Source organism: Emydura macquarii, unplaced genomic scaffold (assembly GCF_026122565.2).
Source record: "Emydura macquarii macquarii isolate MOO-44397 ecotype Brisbane River unplaced genomic scaffold, CSIRO-AGI_Emac_v2 contig_312, whole genome shotgun sequence".
NCBI lineage: Eukaryota > Metazoa > Chordata > Testudines > Chelidae > Emydura > Emydura macquarii.
Genome location: NW_027130449.1, coordinates 376313 through 395229, shown reverse-complemented (window position 1 = coordinate 395229; position 18917 = coordinate 376313). Strand labels below are relative to the sequence as shown.

Below are 18917 nucleotides of genomic sequence, written 5' to 3'. Positions count from 1 at the left end.
GTAGATGCACAGACACACGCACAGGAACACGGACAAAACGTGAGCCGGAGAGACACACGGACAGGACCCAGTGGCACATAGACACAGAGCTACAACCGCACACACACACAAGCACCCAGGTGGTCACAGACCTGTCATGCAATATGGATATTGCATACATGCACGGTCACCCCTCTCCCCCTTCACTCACACACAGATCTGGTCTGTTATAAACCCCAGTGCTTTCTTGTCTTGTTTTAACAGATGACTGCCACAGCGCAACAGCCGGCTAAGGCACAGCCAGTGCACATCACAACACCCTCGGCAGCAGCCAACACCCCAGTCCCCAGCACTCCAATTGACCCTCAGGCGCAGCTGGAGGCTGACAAGCGAGCTGTCTACAGGTACAGAGAAACTACTGTCAGGCTGCTCTATAATGTTCCTTCCCATCGCTGTAGTGGCGTGTTCAGCCAGTAGCGCAGTCTGGCCTGGGGCTAACGTGTCAGCAAGATTCTACAGAGAGACACTTTCTTAGGAGCCCGCGGCAATGGGTTTTCAGGAGGCAGCTTTCAGTTCACACTAAACTAGGTGAGACCCAAGGTCCAGAAGAAAGAGTTCTGCTCTCTGCGTTAGAGAGAGAACGTAAAGGTACCAGCACCACCGCATGCTGAACAATCTGCAGGAGAAAGTGACCCCAGTGCAGTCTGGGATGCTAGAGACCAGGAACAAGTCATATCTGATGGATGACATTAAGATGAAATGCTCAGTGGATATTGGGGAGTTCTGAACTCCTCCTGGGTTTTTTTGGCTTCTTACCTGGTTATTCCTCATGCATCATTTGTCTAAAATTACTAGGGTTTCAGGGATAATTGCTTTATTACAGGGGAATGGCTGGATACAGGGATACTATCTGATGCCTCTTTGGTTGCCTCCGTGACATAGGTAGACAGCCAGATCCTGCCCTCGTGGTGGGCTTGGCTTGCTGTCAAAGTCCCCCTGGCTATCAGGCTCGCACTAGCAGTAATCACCATGTCTCCGGGCAAGGAGCTTGTCCACATGATAAGCCATAACGATGGGTCATCCTCTCATTAACCCCCAGCCACCACAACTGGGTGATCTTTGCACTGCCCCTGCCGGTCTTTCCCATCCCTGGCCTCGTGGAGGCACAAAAAGGTGAGGAGAACATTTGCTCTTTAAAACTGTAAATTGCCTGTATTGTTAACTGCTAAACACAGATGAGAAAACAGCAGAGCTGCTGAGCAGTGATCCCTGCACGGATCCTCCAGGCTCAAGGGGAGCCAGGGAGTCCCTGATTCTCCATTTGGCACCTTTACACCTGGCTTTATCTCCTCTTTCATCTGAGGAAAAGATTCTGCCAGTTCAGCTTTCAGTGCATCTGGCCCCCTCCACAAGTGGCTGGCATCTTGGAGAATGGGGCTGGTTCCTTGGTGAAGAGCTTGATTCTTCCCTGCCCTGTTCCTGGGTCTCTCCTTTATCTCTGTGCAAAGCAGGTGATCCTCTATCAGATCAGAACGGCAGCGTTCTGTCCCCATTTTACTCAGGCGTATGGAAGGGCAACTGAGGAACGTTTCTGGTGGTGTTTGTAGCTGCGTAAAACCTAAAGCGATGTCTTTGTGTGGGCACTGAGGTGGACTAAACAGCTAGGCATTCCCAGTAAATACACTCAACCATGAGGTTAGCTGTGGTTACTCCAGCAGGTCTTTACATCGATGATAAAAGGAAATATGTGGAATAAAAAAAAAGGCAGGAACAGAAAGAGCCTCCCTCTGCAAAATGTCCATGACAGCTGAGAAGAGTGGCCTTCTTCTCTTCTACCTTATTATTATAGTTGGAAAAATGTTGATCACAAGCTGTAAGCAGTTGTTAATATAATACGGGTGTCTAGCTTCTGCTCACTGAATGTTCCATCCAATCTCCAGGTTCGAGAGTGCCATGGGCCAGGGCAGGATATTTGGTCAGTCTTTAATTGCTCATCCGTACAGTGGAAGAAAGGGAGGCTGGTGGTAGCAGATGTGCAGCTGCAGTGATGTTTAAGATTGCCTACAAGAGCGCGTTCTCAGTTGTTACAGTTTTGACAGACTTTAACCATGTGGGCTGAGATTCTTCATGCTCGTTCTCAGCGTCAGATGTTGGTGTTCTGTTTCTTTTTCAATTTGAGCTAAAACGGGTCCTTTGATTTTCAGTGAGGACAGTGACAGGTAGCTTTGCCAAGGTTAGAGTGGCCAGCCATTTTTTTAACAGTCGAATGCTTCTGTGGTTAGGAGGAGGAGATTGAAACTTGGCGGGGGGAGTTCTGAAGTCAGAGAGGTGCTTTTCGCTGTCCCCATGAAAATCCATCCACATTTTGTCACGATATAAGACACAATAATGTGCACATGCACTCTAGAACTTGTTCACCATCGGTCCCTTCTGGGACATCTATGCAGCAAAAAAACCCCGTGGGAGCACGTCTCAGAGCCTGGCTCAGCTAACTCAGGCTTGCGCTGTGGGGAAAAAAATGACAGTGTAGATGTTCCTGCTTGGGCTGGTACCCAGGCTTTCAAACCCAGCGAGGCGGAGGGTCTCAGATCCAAGACTCCTGCCCAAGCAAGAATGTCTACACTGCTATTTTTATCCCTGTAGCATGAGCCCCGCATGCCAGAATCCACTGACCCAGGCACTGACTGTCATTGATGTGAGGGGTTTTTTGCAGAGTAGATGTGCCCTAAATTTTATGACTATTTCAGCCAAACTGTGTGTGCTTCCCAGGCCTGCAGAATTTCCTACGTCACTGGCTCTGTGGATGTGGGGAAAGCGGTGGATGTGATATACTTTGACTTTAGTAAAGCTTTTGATACAGTCTCCCACAGTATTCTTATCAGCAAGTTAAAGAAGTATGGGTTGGATGAATGGACTATAAAATGGAGAGAGAGCTGGCTAGATCATCGGGCTCAGCGAGTAGTGATGAATGGCTCGATGTCTACCTGGCAGCCGGTAACAAGTGGAGAGCCCCAGGGGTTGGTCCTGGGGCCAGTTTTGTTCAACATCTTCATTAATGATCTGGAGGATGGAGTGGATTGCACCCTCAGCAAGTTTGCAGATGACACTAAGCTAGGAGGAGTGGTAGGGTACAGAGTGACCTAGACAAATTGGAAGATTGGGCCAAAAGAAATCTGATGAGGTTCAACAAGGACAAGTTCAGACTTCTCCATTAAGATAGAAGAATCCCATGCACAGCTGCAGACTGGGGACTGACGAGCTAGGCAGTAGTTCTGCAGAAAAGGACCTGGGGGTTACAGTGGACAAGAAGCTGGATATGAGTCAACAGTGTGCCTATACGGCCAAGAAGGCTAATAGCATATTGGGCTGCCAGCATATCGAGGGAAGCGATTATTCCCCTCTATTCGGCACTGGATGTGGCCTGATTGGAGTGCTGTGTCCAGTTTTGGGCCCCCCACTACAAAAAGGGTGTGGAGAAGTTGGAGAGAGCCCAGTGGAGGGCAACAAAAATGATGAGGGGGCTGGAGCACAAGACTTATGAGGAGAGGCTGAGGGAACTAGGCTTGTTTAGTCTGCAGAAGAGAAGAAAGGGGGGATTTGATAGCAGCCTTCAACTACCTGAAAGGGGGTTCCAGCGAGGATGGAGCTAGGCTGTTCTCAATGATAGTAGATGACAGAACAAGGAGCAATGGTCTCAAGTTGCAGTGGGGGAGGTCTAGGTTAGATATTAGGAAAAAGTTTTTCACTAGGAGGGTGGTGAAGCACTGGAACGGGTTACCTAGGGAGGTGGTGGAATCTCCATCTTGAGGTTTTTAAGCTGCGGCTTGACAAAGCCCTGGCTGGGATGATTTAGCTGAGATTAGTTCTGCTTTGAGCAGGGGGTTGGACTAGATACCTCCTGAGGTCCTTTCCAACTCTAATCTTCTATGATTCTATGAGCTAAAGAACCAGATTAAATACAGCAAAATAGATCCTCCTGCTTCTGTTAATAATGATTTGTACTTCACAACCCTTGTTATTGAGCAAGCCCTCACGCTTCTACCCTAGAAAGCAAGCCTCCTCCTTTTACTGACAGAGTACGTGAGGAGCTGAGCAACGGCACAAGATCACACAGAACGAGGTCTCGGGTATGGCAGACCCAGGTCTCTTCCAATTAGCCACACTGCCTCTGAGAATGCATGGACCAAATCTGTGCAATTGGTTCTGATATTTGTAAGATAACCCATTTTTGAGACGCACACTTCAATGAGCACTATGTAAATTGAAAACAGCATTAACATCCAAGAGTCTAAACTCTCAGGGCTTGTCTACTCTTAAAGCACTACAGCAGCAGAGCTGTGCTTCGATGTAGATACGATCTATGCAGACTGACAGGAGGGATTCTCCTGTTGCTGTAGGTAATCCACCTCCCTGGGTGGCAGTAGCTAGGTTGACAGAAGAATTCTTCTGTCGACCTAGTGCTGTCTGTATAGGGACCTAGGTGAGTTTAACAGCACTGCTCAGGGCTGTGAATTTTTCACACCTTGACCAACATAGTTAAACCGATCTAAGTTTCTAATGTAAACCCAACCTAAGTCCCCTGATCTTCCAGAGCCAGCAACAGAACCTAGCACTCCAGATTTCTGACAGTCTACTGGAGTCTAGTGAATAGTTGTGCAAAACACTGGCAAAGCATGTGTCATGTTGCCCTCTAGTGACTGGTGTGCATAGAGAACAATAGCCTACTACTGCTACCAGCTAATGAAATTAGATCTTCAATTCAAGTGGTTGAGGTCTGTCATGTGGCTCAGAATGTTCTGGGTTCAAACCCTGCTGGGGATCCATGCCGGAAGTTTTTATGGTTGCACATGATGGAACTCCTTTCTTTTTCTAGTTTTTTTCTTTGTATTCCCTGGTGCATACACTGTATTCCCTGGTGTGTACACTGTATTCCCTGGTGCGTACACATTATGATGCTGTCTTCTGTTCTTGATGCTCTATCACTGTATGTTATGTTAGCAGGTGATGACATACTGAAGTATTTGGCCCTTGGATGTGGGACTTGCTCCCTGTTAAATCTGCCTTAGTCCCTCTCTCCCCGAATTTTGAAATGTTTTCCCCAGAGGGGTTTCAGGTTGTCCCACATGAGTTTCCTTTCATTTCTGCATTGCCATCCTTTGTATCAGAACTCTGTCCCAGCACAGCCCCACCTGGAATGCCCTCCTGAAGCAGGCCACAGAACACTAGGTGCTCCTGCCACACTTTCCCCTTTCAGAACCCTTCCAGACGCCACGACAGGCTGCCTTACCTCCATATTACCCCTCCTTGGGCCTGGTTTATTACAAGAAGATCATGCAAATACTCTGTAACCAAGAATCCCAAACACAGTCCTAAAGCCAGCCTCTCTGCTGGGAATGCCCCTCACCATACCCCGCTGTCATCCACAGCACCTATGCTCTATGTTGATCCTCTTCCGTCCCCCAGCCCTTCCTGCCAGAGTGTCCCGCTGCTTTTCCCTGTAGGAACCTCTGCAGCCTCTCTGCTGGGAGATCATCCTCACCAGGCGAGCAGCCCTCACGCCCCGGCCTCTCATTGTTCCCCTGGGTTCAGCTCTCTCACATGAAAATGGCAGCTGATAAGCCCTGCTGCTGCTCCATTGCCATCAGCTTCAGCTCTCCAGCATAGAGCGAGAAAGCACCGCCTCCCTCTGTGGCTGCTGCTGCTGCTTCTCCTGCCTTCAGCCCTCTCCAGCCCTGACTCTCTGGCTTGTGGGGGACAGCTGGCAAACCTCACTTGCTGCTCTCCTTGCTTCAGCCTTCCCCCAAGGAACACTTCTGCTTCTCCGCCCAACCCTTTGCGCCGTGGCAGCTCTCCCCTGCCCTTCCTGACAGATCCAGGCAGCTCTGACTCACCAAGTCTCTATTCACAGCCTCCCTGACCCTTTCTAGCTCCCAGGTGCTGCCCCGCCCTCTTCATTGGCCAAATGGGAGCTTCTGCTCTGGCCCAGGGGAGTACTTTGTTTACAGAGGCCAGCCACCCTGGGACAAACCCCTTGGGAATTTGTGCTGTGTGAGTTGTCAGACATGACTGTTAATTACATTTAGATGGCGTTTTTATTTACATGTATTATGTAGCTCACCGCAGCAGCAGTGGATGGTACTTCAGACTAAAAGGTGTTGTTATTCCCCAGACCTCCCTTCTGTGAAGGGTATCTTTGATCTTCCCAAGTCATGCCCTTGTCTTGTTTAATTTATACTGACCTTTTTATTCTGCCGTGTGCAGCTTGAGAAGAGTGTAAGTGCACTGGACAAAAGAAGAAGAAATGGCCTATGGCCGTTAAAAAAAAACAAACAACCACCCCTGAGCAATTTTCCCCCGCATTCTTTTCGGAAGCAGCAGGGCAAGAGTTCTGTCCCCTTGCTGAAAACCCGAGTACAGAAAGGGAGGCTCATCTGGTGTCAGTAAGCACATCTGACTGCACAGCCACTAACCTGTGCGCATTTCTTTGAAGGCCACAGTGAGCCTGGGGCTCTTAGACTATGGGGACTTGGTTTTTCATGTTTCCAGATTGCTGGCAGCCTGTTGCAGGCACCACTTCTCTCTTTCGCTCTCATCTGAGATCAATCTCTTTATTATTTCACCTCTGGGTTTTGTAACTTACTGCTCAGTGTTTTTTAACAACATTGTAAGCAGTATTAATCATTTTAATCAGTGTTAGCAAGCTGCTAACAGCAGCAGTTCTTTCAAATATATTAGAGATATATTTGGGGGTTACAGATTAGGGATTTACCATTGTATTTCCAAGGAGCTGTTGAATGCTAAGTAGAGGCACTTTTTTATGTATTTTATAGTCAGTCTTCAAAGTCTACTTTTTTGCCCCCACACGGTCCAGTGTTGGCTGAACCTGATGGCAGTGCAAAGTGGAGTTTGCTGCATAAGTCCCTGCATAAGTCCCATTAACACCTATAGGAGTAGGTACCAGGGACAAAAGGACAGGTAGGAAAGATGGAAGCCAGATTTAGGCTGTTAGGTAAGAAATTAAAGTTCAGGACCTCCATGGTAGCATTATCTGAATGCTTCCAGTTCCATTTGCAGGGCCAGTTAGACAGCCAGAACTGCAGGGTCTCAATTCATGGATAAGACAATGTTGGGTGTTGGGAGGAGGGATTTGGGTTTATTAGGTACTGGGTAATCTTTTGGAAGAAGGAGAGGCAATACAGGCAGGATGGGCACCACTTAAACCAATATGGAACCAGATTGCTGGCATGTAAAATTAAAAAGGTGTTAGAAGAATTTTTAAACAAGAAGCTGGGGGAAAACCGACAGATGCGGAGGAGAACATGGGTCAGACACAGACAGTCCTTGGCAGTGGATGTATTAAAGGGATTGTAGCACAGCGCTGTGGCCTTCCTCAGAGCTTGGGCCCGAGGAAGGGCCGTCACACTCCTGCTGGATGGATGCAGGAACTGCAGGCCTCAGACTCTGGGAGCAGAGGGGCGGGGCCACGACCGGAAGGGGAAGTATAAAAAGCCGGCCTAGCAGCTCACTCAGGGGGAAGCGGCTGCTGGAGAAAGATGTTCCTCATCTGGGACTGTGGCGTGAACCTGAGCAGTGTGAACACTTCACTGGCTGGTGCCTCAAGGGCCTGCTGGAGCTACCAGGCCCTATAGACTGAGAGGGACCCCCTGAGGCCAGCCATGACCTAAAGGAGCTGCCCATCGCCTGGGATCTGCCTGAGCCCTGTGTGCTGGAGGACCCACCAGGGCCCTGTGACCTGGAGGAGCTGCCATCCGCTGATGGCCCTGAGGAGTTCCTGGACCTCCTAATGGCTGATGGCAAGGGACTGGTGGGACTCCTGCTAGCCATCTACCCTGGGGAATCTGAGGATGACCCTGGCTCCAAGTACCCAGGTTCAGGTTGGGAAGAAGTAGCCCAGGGGCAGCTGATTTAGGTCTGGCTGAGCTTGCGTTCACACCAGTGTCTGTGCATTGTGGCTGGAGCCCTGCTGACCCTGTGGCTGACCCCTCGGCCACTGGTAGGGCCCTGGGCTGGGACGTAGTGGAGTCGGGTGGGCCTGAGTCCCACTCCCCACTTTCCTAGCCACCCTTGGAGTGCTTTCCCCCTCTGGGCCTGCAGCCACGGAGGACAAGAGGTGTTTGTTTATACAGCTCAGTGCCAGAGACTGCTGGACTAAGGGCCCGGACTTTGCAGTTGCAAACCCTGCCCTGTCTGGGGGCCGGGGGCTACAAACTCCTTTGACAGTCCTGCCCCACCTGGGACCTGGGGCTATAGACTCGGTTGGAAGCCCTACCCCACCTGACGGCCGGGGGGCTATAGGCTTCTTGACAGCCCCACCCTGCTTGGGGACCACAGCCTCCTTTGCCTGCTCACCTGTCGAAGGACCAGGTGCAGGCTTGAGATGTGATCAAACCCCCTAACTTTCCCCCAGTAGTAAGAAGTTGTGGCCTTCCTCGAAGCCTGGGTCCAAGGAAGGTTCGTGACGCCCCTGCTGGATGGATATGCCAGATTACAGGGATTGTCTATATCTTAGTAAAGAGGAGAGGCTAGAAGTTGATCAAGTACAGGTAGGAACTGGAGAGAAACAGTCCAATGAAAAAGAATGATTAGTTTTGGAAGGGACCTCAGGAGGTCATCTAGTCCAACCCTCTGCAGCATCCCATTCAATTACATCACATGAAGGCAGACAGCTAAATATTGACACCTTTTATAAGTGCTTGTACAAAAATGCAAGAAATCTAAATACCAAGGGCCTGTTTACACTTAAAACGCTACACGTTCAATCTGTATTGCTGGCGACCTGCCAAGGGTCATTGGCATTATATATTCTTGTAGCAAACCCCAGAACTCTTGAGACCTAGCTCATTTTCCCTTTCAGCAACACATCACTGCTGATATCTTGATCCTCTGTAATCTGATTTCAGACTAGGCTGTGACACAGTAACTGCTCTGGTTGTGCCTATAAACAATCCCCAAACTGCTTACAACACTGGCAGTCCCAAATAAGACCTAAAGTGGAATAGACAGAGTAGCAGTCAAGTGGCTTCACCCATTCCTTTCACACAGCTCTCGGAGAATCATGAGTTCTCACAAATTAAGCCTTGTGAGGTTCAGCATTGTCTAGATGTGAGACCTCTAGGAGAGCTTGAGATAATGTAGGCTCCAACACAGCCACTGGACAGATATAGTTGTGGTGCTGGCTGACCAGGTCATGCTAGAGTGTATTCAGCTCAATTCCCTTGTGTAGATCACAGTAATGGTTAGATGTATAAGTGTACAGTCAGATTTTAAACTTCATGAAAACTAGTGGAATGTTACTGGCATTGTTTTCACTTATCTGTTCCTGTCCTCATGTAATAACAAACATTTACATGGTAAATACCCTTGTAGCTGAATTATGCATCAAAGACATCTTGTGACATGCTAATGAAGTGCTTAAGGACTTTAACAGAAAACACTTAATTTCAAAGCGAGTGGCCATGATGTAGATAGTTGAAGGTCAAAAATCTAAGTGCATTTCTCCCACATCATTATCAAAGGAAAAGCACATGTGGGCAGAGAGACTGTCAGCTTGTCTTCTGTGAGAAGAAGATTTAAATATGGAGTCAAAGAAAGATCCTGTATCTCTGGACTGTTTGGATTCTAACATGGTAGAAAATCTGAACAAAAAGACAGACAGCCCCAGAAGTATTCTAGGTAACGCTGAAGGACTTTTGGGAAACTGGCAGTTTATTACATCACTGCTACCATTTGAAGTTACAAACTGTGATTTACCTAGTTATTATATTTAACCTGCTTTAATCTTTCAATAACTTTCTTTTTTTCTTATCTAATAAAATTATAGTTAGCTTACTATAGAATTGGCTACTAGCGTTGTCTCGGTGTAAAGGCTGGAGTACCAGTTGATCTGAGGTAAGTGACTGGTCTCTTGGGACGGAAAATAACTTGATATGGTGTGAATTTTTTTTTTTTTTAGGTTGGAGTAGCCTTTTATCACAAAGTACAGTTTGTCTGGGCGGTAAGAAAGACAGTCCCCTTAGACGCTCCAGTTTGTGACTCCGTGGTAAGAGTGACCTAGTGATCCAGGAGTTCACATTTGTTACTGGTTTGGTGAAAGTCAGAGTCAGTACCACCTCCAAATTTATTCTAATGCCAGCAAGAAATAACCACATGAATGATCACTAGCTGGCTCAGCCTCACCCCAGGTTAGACAGAGTGATGCTTGTAGGAATAGGGGAAACCTCAGGGAGTTGAATGGAACATTGTGCTTACACATCTGCCTTGGACTGCAGTGTTTCCAGAGTCCGTTAGATTAATTTCTACTCCTAGATCCTCATCTATCAATAGTGGCAATAAATGTTCATGGGATGCGTATCAGATGAAGACCTAGTCCTGATGATCCATCTGCTGACTGTCTCCAAAATAGACTGGCATGATGCATAACACCTGGGCCTGACTGGGAAGGCCCCAGTTAAACTCCAGCAGCTGAACATGAAATAGCCCATCTCTTATGCCAAAAATAACAAAGTACATGGCACTAGTGTTCCAAGGGCCAGATTTTCCAAGGTGTTTAAGCACTAAAGTTGCAGGTAGGTGCCTAGTGGGATTTTCAAAAGCAATGATACTGGTTAGGTGCTCAACTCCTACTGGGAAAAATAGGCCTAACCTCTGAAATGGGGTACATCTGAAAATCCCCCTAGCCACCTATCTGCATCTTTAGGCATCTAAATACCTTTGATAATCTGGTCCAAAGATTATCAAATTGAATTCTGCATCCACTTTGGGCCTCTGCTTCTCAGATGTAAAGCTCTTAAAAGACTGGGACAAAGGCTATGTTTACACTGGCGGCGGCAAATTTGCCACCGCCAGATCGATCTTTCATGATCAATTGAGCGGTCAGTGAGACCCGCTCAAGCGATGAGGGTGTCAACTGAATAAGTCCACCCCCTCAACTAGCGTAGCGCTGAGCCAACGGGAAATCTGTTCCCGTCAGCTCAGCGCAATGTGAACAGCGCGCAGAAGCAGTTGACGGGAGTTAAGCAAACTACTCTGCATGGTTTGCGTAACTCCCGTCAACTGCTGCCGAATTTCCGGGTAAGTGTGAACAAGCCCAAAGTGTCTTAGTCTTTCTTCTGTGACCTTCTATAAGAGTTGTACTAAAGGGGATGTAGTGATAGAAGCAAAGATGAAGTTTCCAGAGCTGGGAGCAAAGCACTGATTGGAGGGATGAAATTCTGACCTCACTGAAGTCAGCAAGGAGCAAACCGAGAAGGAAAAAAGTCCCAGGTGTGCTTTCTAACATGGTCAGGCAGCTGAGTGTCTTCCTTATGAGTATGCTTCTGCTTCAGGAACTGAAGAGTGAGACCAGGAATATAAAGTTTAAGCCATGTCCACAACTCCCTTTATTAGATACGTAACCAGATGGCTCCTATCTCTCACAATGCAAGGCCATCTGATTACATGTGACTAATTTTAAAGAGACAGTTCCACAATATACTCCACAGACAAAGAAGCCCTTGTGGTGAGACCTTGTCAAATCATCTATGAGAGAACTTTTGGGTAAGTTCTGTCAGAAGAGACTAGGAACTATGAGCAAAGGAATTATCTTGCTCTTTGATTCCTGCTGTGTCCAGGGAAGCAGGACTTTTTTACATTCTTGTAAGACAGAATTTCACCAGCGAAATGCCTGGCTCCATCACCAACCTCTCCTCCTAATGGAGGACCGCTTGGCTAACTGCTCAGGGTCAAAAGAGGTAACAACGTTAATGACTGGCTGACCAGCATCTCCCAATAGCACCGCATACTGGTGCAGTGTTTCATGGACCTCCGTGATCTTGCCAGAATAAACTTTGATTTATACGTAAAATTTATACTGGCATAGCTATGTTGGTCAGAATTGTAAAAAACCCACAGCTGTGACCGACCTAACTATGCTGACAAAAACCCCAGTGTAGACCAGCTGAGCCAACAGACAAGTGCTTCTGCTGGCATAGCTAATGTCGCTTGAGAGGGAATAGGGGTGATGGTCTTTACTCCAGGCAGAAAAACTCCTTCTGTCAATGTACACTGCATCTTCACCAGGGGGCTAGGCTGGCATAGGCTCTGTAGTGTTCTTATAGCCCTAGAGTTCTTAAAACCAAAATCCGGAACAATGGCCTGGTCTACAAGTAAAATTTGGATTGACAGCTGCATCGCTCAGGGGTGTGTAAAAATTCACACTCTTGAGTATCATGGCTGTGTGGATCTAACCTCCCCAGTGTAGGTGGGTGCATCCGTAAACCTATCTACTGCTGCTCAGGGAGACAGATTGCTTACAGTGATGGAAAACCCTTTCTGTTGCTGTAGGAAGCGTCTACACTACGGCACTACAGCAACACACCACTGCGCTGGAGCTGCGCCACTGCATTGCCTCTGCGTGTGACCTTTAAGGCTGCTGAGCCACTTGCTTTCCCTTGGGCTTTCAGCTGCTTCCTACTGAGTCGCCCCCTTTCACACACTTCCGTGGGGTGGAACCTGCAATCCTGGTGCTTTTTGATTGAAACAAGGGTAGGTAGCAAGGTCCATAGGCTCCTGAGTGTGTAAGTGTCTATGGGGTTACCACTCTCCAGAGAGAGAAGATCGGGGAATTCTCCAAGACAACCAGCAGTTATTGCTTAAAAAGAAGTTAGTATGCATAGATATTTCAAACGCATAGAGAACATGATTAAACAGCCCTATCTTGACAGTCTAGGCTATTGACTTCATTAAAACTAAATGATATAGGGCTGTTTCATCTTAAGTTACAGAAAATGACGGCCAAACGGCATATTTGGTTTTAAGCAGAAGCCATCTGTGACCCTCCGGTCTAAGGTGGAATTCTATCACACTGTCTTGGGACAAATGCTCCTTTCACACCTCTGGATTAGTCTTTTTTTCTATCAACTTCTTTGTCCCATGAGTTTAGTGTGTGTGGCATGTCCACTCCCTCTATCTCAGGGACCATTACCATACTCACGGATGTCATTGTGATGGTTTTCAGGGTAGCCAGCACTGAGAGCCACTCTACCTCCAGTGGGAGAGAGTCTGTCTTGTAGGAGCTGGGAGACCACTCCCTACCACCACCAGCCTCTTAACCATTCAAAGACTCTTACTTTGCCTTGCAGGTTAACAGGAGGTGCACATCAGGCCCCGAGTCCCTTTGCAGCATTCCCCTGTAGAGTTCAGCCCCTCCTCCACTGAAACTCACAGAAATACCTGCAGTGATTTCAACCAAAATTGTCCTGGTTCCTGCTTTCATTAATGTAAATGCACTGCCTGTTTACTTCCCAGGAACAGGATAAGAGGGGTGTCTTCTTTGCCTTCCGCATATACTCCCCAGAGTTCGTTCTCTGTCCTGACAGTTCAACTAGCCAGGGCTTGTTTTTCCTGTGTGCTGCTTTCCTGTTGGCTTCACATCTCTTCACTAATGTTGTATGTAAAGGGGGATCCTTTGTGTTTGCTTTAATTTACCTCCATCAGAAATATGTGACAGCCTGGTTTTTCACCTCTGCTAATGCCTCATACCTTGATACTGCAAATATGCTCTTCCGTTCTGTATATATACATAATTCCTTGTGTAGCGTCTGCGATACATTTCACAACAGTATTAATGACCAGTGTGACCTTGGCTTCATTTCAGACTTCACGTGACATTCTTTGGTTAACTGGGAGGTACAGAGCAGACTCAGGACAGTCCTGTAGCCCCCTTGCCAATTGACATTAGGGGTTCTTGGGTCACAGTCACCCCCCGCCCTCTGCAGAGTCTTCTCACACTAGGCTGGGCCGTCCACTCTTATATTCTACACTGGCAGCCACAATGGTCGACCGTGTGTTAGGGGCCATGTAACAGGCAGGCACTCACTTCCTGAAGGCCGCCTGCTGCTGTGTGCAGTACCGCAGTCCTTTCCCACTCCTGGCATCTCCTGTAGGTTGTTGAGTTCACTTCAATGGCTCAGCCCTCTGGAGTAGCAAAGAGTCCAGCAGATCTGTCTGCTTGCCCTCACGGGGGTCTTCTGCCCCATGTCTGGCCCCACTGAATTCAGCCCTTCTCTTGGGCTTCCCCACAGCCCTTGTCCCCCTCTCAGGGCTTAGGTTAGGCTTCTTCCCCTCTCCCTCTATCTTCTCAGGGTTCACACCTCATCACTGGTGGAGGAACCCAGGCTTGCCCACAACCCAACGATCCTATACGCAGCAGCCATATGCTGCTCCTTTCGAGTCATTGCCTCTTCCCACTTGGCCCCTTCACCCTTATCTCAGGGTTGAAGTTCTTAGGTTCTGTCTCCCCCAGCTAAGCAAATGCAGCCAGAACCAAATTCTGGTTGTCCCTCGCTCTTCTGTGGCCAGTGGGGGCACCATTTCAGATTTTGGTAGTGGAGGGCAACTTTAACCATGATTCCAGGGGCTATTTAGGCACCTGAAAACTTTCTAGTTTTTTTGCCAGTAGTAACTTAGAAATTAGCTGACAGGAGCACTGTACCTTATTCTTATATAAAGAAAAAAATATAAAACCCCAATTAAAGCCATATTTTAAAATTTATTTGTAAATTTAGAATAATCAGGAGATAATACAGCAAGATATTCCCAATCCCAAATCTGACGAGGCAGATAATGACAACACTGATTTAGGCCACTACAAATACATTTTTAAATGGTTTCAATGCAGTTGGTAACTACTTATATGCTTTATTTTTTGTATTTCTCTAAGTGTAGATAATGAAAAAAAATCAATTCTACTACTTTTAATTCATGTCACTTTCAGCGTCATCGTAAGTGCTGCAATGTTTGGGTTTCAAACACTGCCCAGGAATCTTGTCTAAGAGCTATTTTCAGTCAGATACATTGCCTTTTAAAAAAAGTTTTGGAACTTTTTTTGTAGTCTATGGTTTTAACGGTTTAAAAAAAAAAGAAGTCATAGGTGCTGGAACTAAGGGTTCTGGGGGTGCAGCACCCTCTAGCTTGAACTGGTTTCCATTATATATTTGGCCAGCCCAGTGGCTGCATGATCTCTAGATTATTCTTGGGCATGATATTTTTGGAGAGCTTTCTAACCCATCATGAAACAAATTTTCAGATTGTGTTGTAACTTGATCTTCCACCACTAACATAAATGAGTTGATGTTAAACTACAGGGGTTAAGATGAACGTTTAAAAGTTAGTCTACAGGGAAAGTAATATTAGAGAGAAAGTATGTGCATTAAATAATAAATGAAGGAGGGAATGAAATTAGAGTACCCCAGTGTCAAACTTAAAAAAAAAAAAATCACTATCTAGTGTGTAATTAAATGATGGATATTAGCACCATGGATCTATAATGGACAAATTTTGGCAGCCAAATCTTACAAACTGTTCAGACTGGCTTTGAGTCTGCGCACTGAAGGTTTTATACAAATAGTTATGATAAATACAAAGGATTAAGTTGGAAGGAGGTTTCTAGTGTGTTGCTGTAAGGATTTAAGAGAGTAGACATCAAAATTCACTGAGGTACTCAAGTTTGAGACTTTGCCCCCCTCAAAAATATTAAGAAGTACAAGGGAAGCTAAGATTACGTACCAGCTGGAAAAGAAGGAGACAAAGCTACAAAATGGTTGCTTGAGGGCAGCAGTTGCTTGTATATAAAGGACTAACAGCTCCTCAAAAGATATTCTGGGAAAAGGTCCTAGAAAAGTGCAACCCTGGAGAGATGGTAAGAACAAGGCATTCACAACATTTGTCTGTAATAGCTTATCTGGTAACCTGCCCCAAAGCCCATTGCAGGCAAAGGAAAGAGTCTCCCAGACAAGTGGGATTAAATGGCTGAGTAAATGGCCATACTGGAGTACTGCCATTCACTAAAAAATTAGTTAGAAAAAAATGGGAAAGTTTAAGTGTAATTGAAACAATAATTGTGGAGTGACAGCACTTGCTCATTTCTTCCCAGCAGGGAAAGATTCCATGTGGTCATTCTTCAGTGCTGCTCTTGCAGCCTGAAACTTCCAAAGCTGGGCTGCCTGTGGGGATAATTATCCCCAGAATGTGCCTGGGGCCGCAGCCCTGTGTCTGCTGGTGTCACAAGGAGCTTGCTCCTGCCTTTTTAACACGTGAAGGTGAGGGGCAGATCAGGATGAAATCTGCAGCAGCTTCAGACCTGGGCACAGAGCTGGAGAGTTTCCTTACTCCACCAGCTGAGTGTGTTTGTTTCAAGATTAAATAAGTGCTGCAGAGGCTCCCAGCCCTGCTATTGGCTCTGCCATACCTCTGCATTCTTATTGGCTGTGCAAAGAGTAGGTCAGTGAGGGGCTGGGGGAGGAGGAGCAAGCAAGGTCATTGCTTCTACCCCAGGGAGGGGAGGGGGGAAAGGAGCAGGCAATGTCACTTGCGGCTGTTATGAAAAATAGGGGGGCTTTAAATGGCACCCCGAGAGGAGTGGAGCATGCACCACTCTGTGCCCTGCCCTGCCCTGCCCTGCCCTGCCCCGCCCCTCTGCTACTAGTCAGGGACTGAGCTTCTTTTATTTGATCCTGCTGGTTGGCTGCTTCCATGCAGCCTCTGTAGGCAGGTCTGGAGGAGCCATCTTCACTGCTTCTTCCTGGGGTGGGGTGTACTAGGACCATGGGGCCACAACGGCTCTGGTGCTCCCCGTCACAAGCCAAACAGGGTTTGGGGGGATGCTGTATCTCAAGACCATGTATTTTAAGAATCTTCCGGATGTCACTTTATCACTGCTGAGCATTTTGAAATATCCCTTCATCCCACCCTTGCCATCCGCTGTCATGACTTGGCATGATTTGGGGAATACAGAATCAAGACAGAACAGTTCTAGTACATGAACTGTATGTGTTTAACACTTGCAGTATCAATCAATAACAACACATATCTGAATCATAGGGATATTTGAGGAGGGGGTTGGAGGTACATTATGGACTTCAATTGTCATTTGAGACACTTGTAAGGGGTCTATTAGCCCTTTACTGAAACTGAGTGGGTCTTTTGGTTGGCATCTCTTGAGGAAGCAGGACCCTGAAACAGACACAGCCCCAGGGCCCCTGGAGAGAGGCCAACACAGGTCAGCCTGAGTGACAGGGCGGGCAGGCCAATGTGGGAGTCAGGAGTGTGGTGGGGGGTCCTGTCCTCTGTGTGAGCTGGGGCGGCCTGTGCCTGCCTGGGCAGAGAGCGGGGCCGAGCTAAGGACAAAGCAGCCGGCGGCTGGGAAGCCAAAGAAAAGGCCCAGAGAGCCGAGCCTAGCTGACCCACAGCAGCAGAGCCAGAGGGGCACCCAGAGAACCGAGCCGAGCTGAGCCGAGCACAGGTGCGCTGAGAGGCTGGGGGGAGCGAGGGGGACCCTGGGCAGGGCCTGGCTCAGGGAGACAACAGAAGCCCAGAGGCCTCACAGGCCAGACTCAGAGGGGGATCGTGATCCTGACGGGGGGGGCTGACGCTGGGGAGAAGGGCTTTGCCCCCTAGTGCCTGGGGGCATGTGGCCACGGCCAGAGCCAGTGTCTAACTCTCTGCATCCCTGCACCGCGGCCAGGGCCTGGCCAGGGGCCTGTGACGTGTGACACAGACTGTGAACCTCCCTTACACCCCAGAGACGCTGTGTGTGGTGCCCCCAGGCCAGGGGGCAGTGTTAGGTTATTTTTTATTTGATTTTTGATTGCTGTTTGTTTAATAAATTGTATTATTTGCACTGTACACAATGATCAGTGTGTCAGGGAAGGGCCCAGTGCACTTAGTACCCTGGGGTGGGGACACCCTAGCCCCTGCCTTAAGGGAGCAGGGCGAGATTGGGGGTTGAGCCCCAGGAATGCTGGGCCCAGCTTTGTCAGGGTTACAGGGACCCCACCACACACACAGGAGAGTGGAAGGGGAGCCCTCGAGCTCAGGTGGGCGTCTGGGTGAAGAGAGTGGGAGCAAGGACTCAGATCCTTTTGCTAGCCAACTCCACCAGGGTAGCGTGTGAGCCAGGAAAGTTCTCTACAATAGCGGGCCCATTCCCCCGCGTACACACTGACCAGTTTTTTTACTGTGACAAATATTCTACACACACACACACACACACACACACTTCTACACACACACACACACACACACACCTGTCTACAAAATAATAAGTTTTAACCAAATACTTCATTCTGGAATCATATACATGTTTACTAGTGTTTCTTCTCATTCGAACTGCAGTTGAATGTCTTAGAATGAGTAATACAGGTCGCTACTTGTCATCACCGTTTCTACCTGCGAATGCTGAAGCTGATTTTGTCAGGTCATTGCAACACACCACAGTGCTTCAGCGTGCACAACATATGGTGCGTGGCAGTTTGGCACCGTTATTTCCACATGTCGGAGATTTACATGGTGCCTTACTTTCATGAGTGGTAATAAGTGCTCAGATTTCAAAATGCTCAACAGTGACCACGATGATCAGACAGCTTTTTTTGCATGTAAAGTTTTGCTATTCAGAATCCACACACACACACACACACAAAAAAAAAACCCTAAAAAACCAGAAACCCCTGCATGGACACTAAAAACAAGGTACTGCCAAAAACTTGCTTTTGACTACCATCCAATCCTGTTTAATGTCCTGTTTGCAGAGCGATGTTGTTTTGTTGTGGGCCTATGGCCTGAGGTTGGAAAAGTTAGTAGACCATGTTGATCTCTGCTCTGAAACATACTCATCTGTCCTGGTTTACACCGTTTCTTTTTAGAAATTCATCACATAATTCATATTTTGGTTATGTAGCCAAATGATATTTAATGAGTCCCTGTGTATGTCACACTGCATTGAAACAATTTGGTTTTTGTCTCACCTTCCACACTCCAGGATGCTCTCACGTAGATTCACACACTTGTACCCGTTTACTGAGACAAGGAATGTTGCCCAAAATACCAGGGCCAGCCTGTCATGTCTGGGCATTTCGCCATACAAAAGAAGTGCTCACACGCTG

At 47.6% G+C, this 18917-nt stretch overlaps 1 protein-coding gene across 1 annotated transcript in view; it reads left to right on the top strand.

The window, feature by feature from the left end:
* The window catches only part of PKNOX2 (PBX/knotted 1 homeobox 2), a 475675-nt gene that overhangs the window by 254444 nt on the left and 202314 nt on the right, over positions 1 to 18917 (top strand). The window contains exon 4 of the mRNA XM_067563088.1: positions 244 to 383. Coding sequence (XP_067419189.1) covers positions 244 to 383 — 140 coding nt within the window. The remainder of the gene's footprint in view (positions 1 to 243; positions 384 to 18917) is intronic.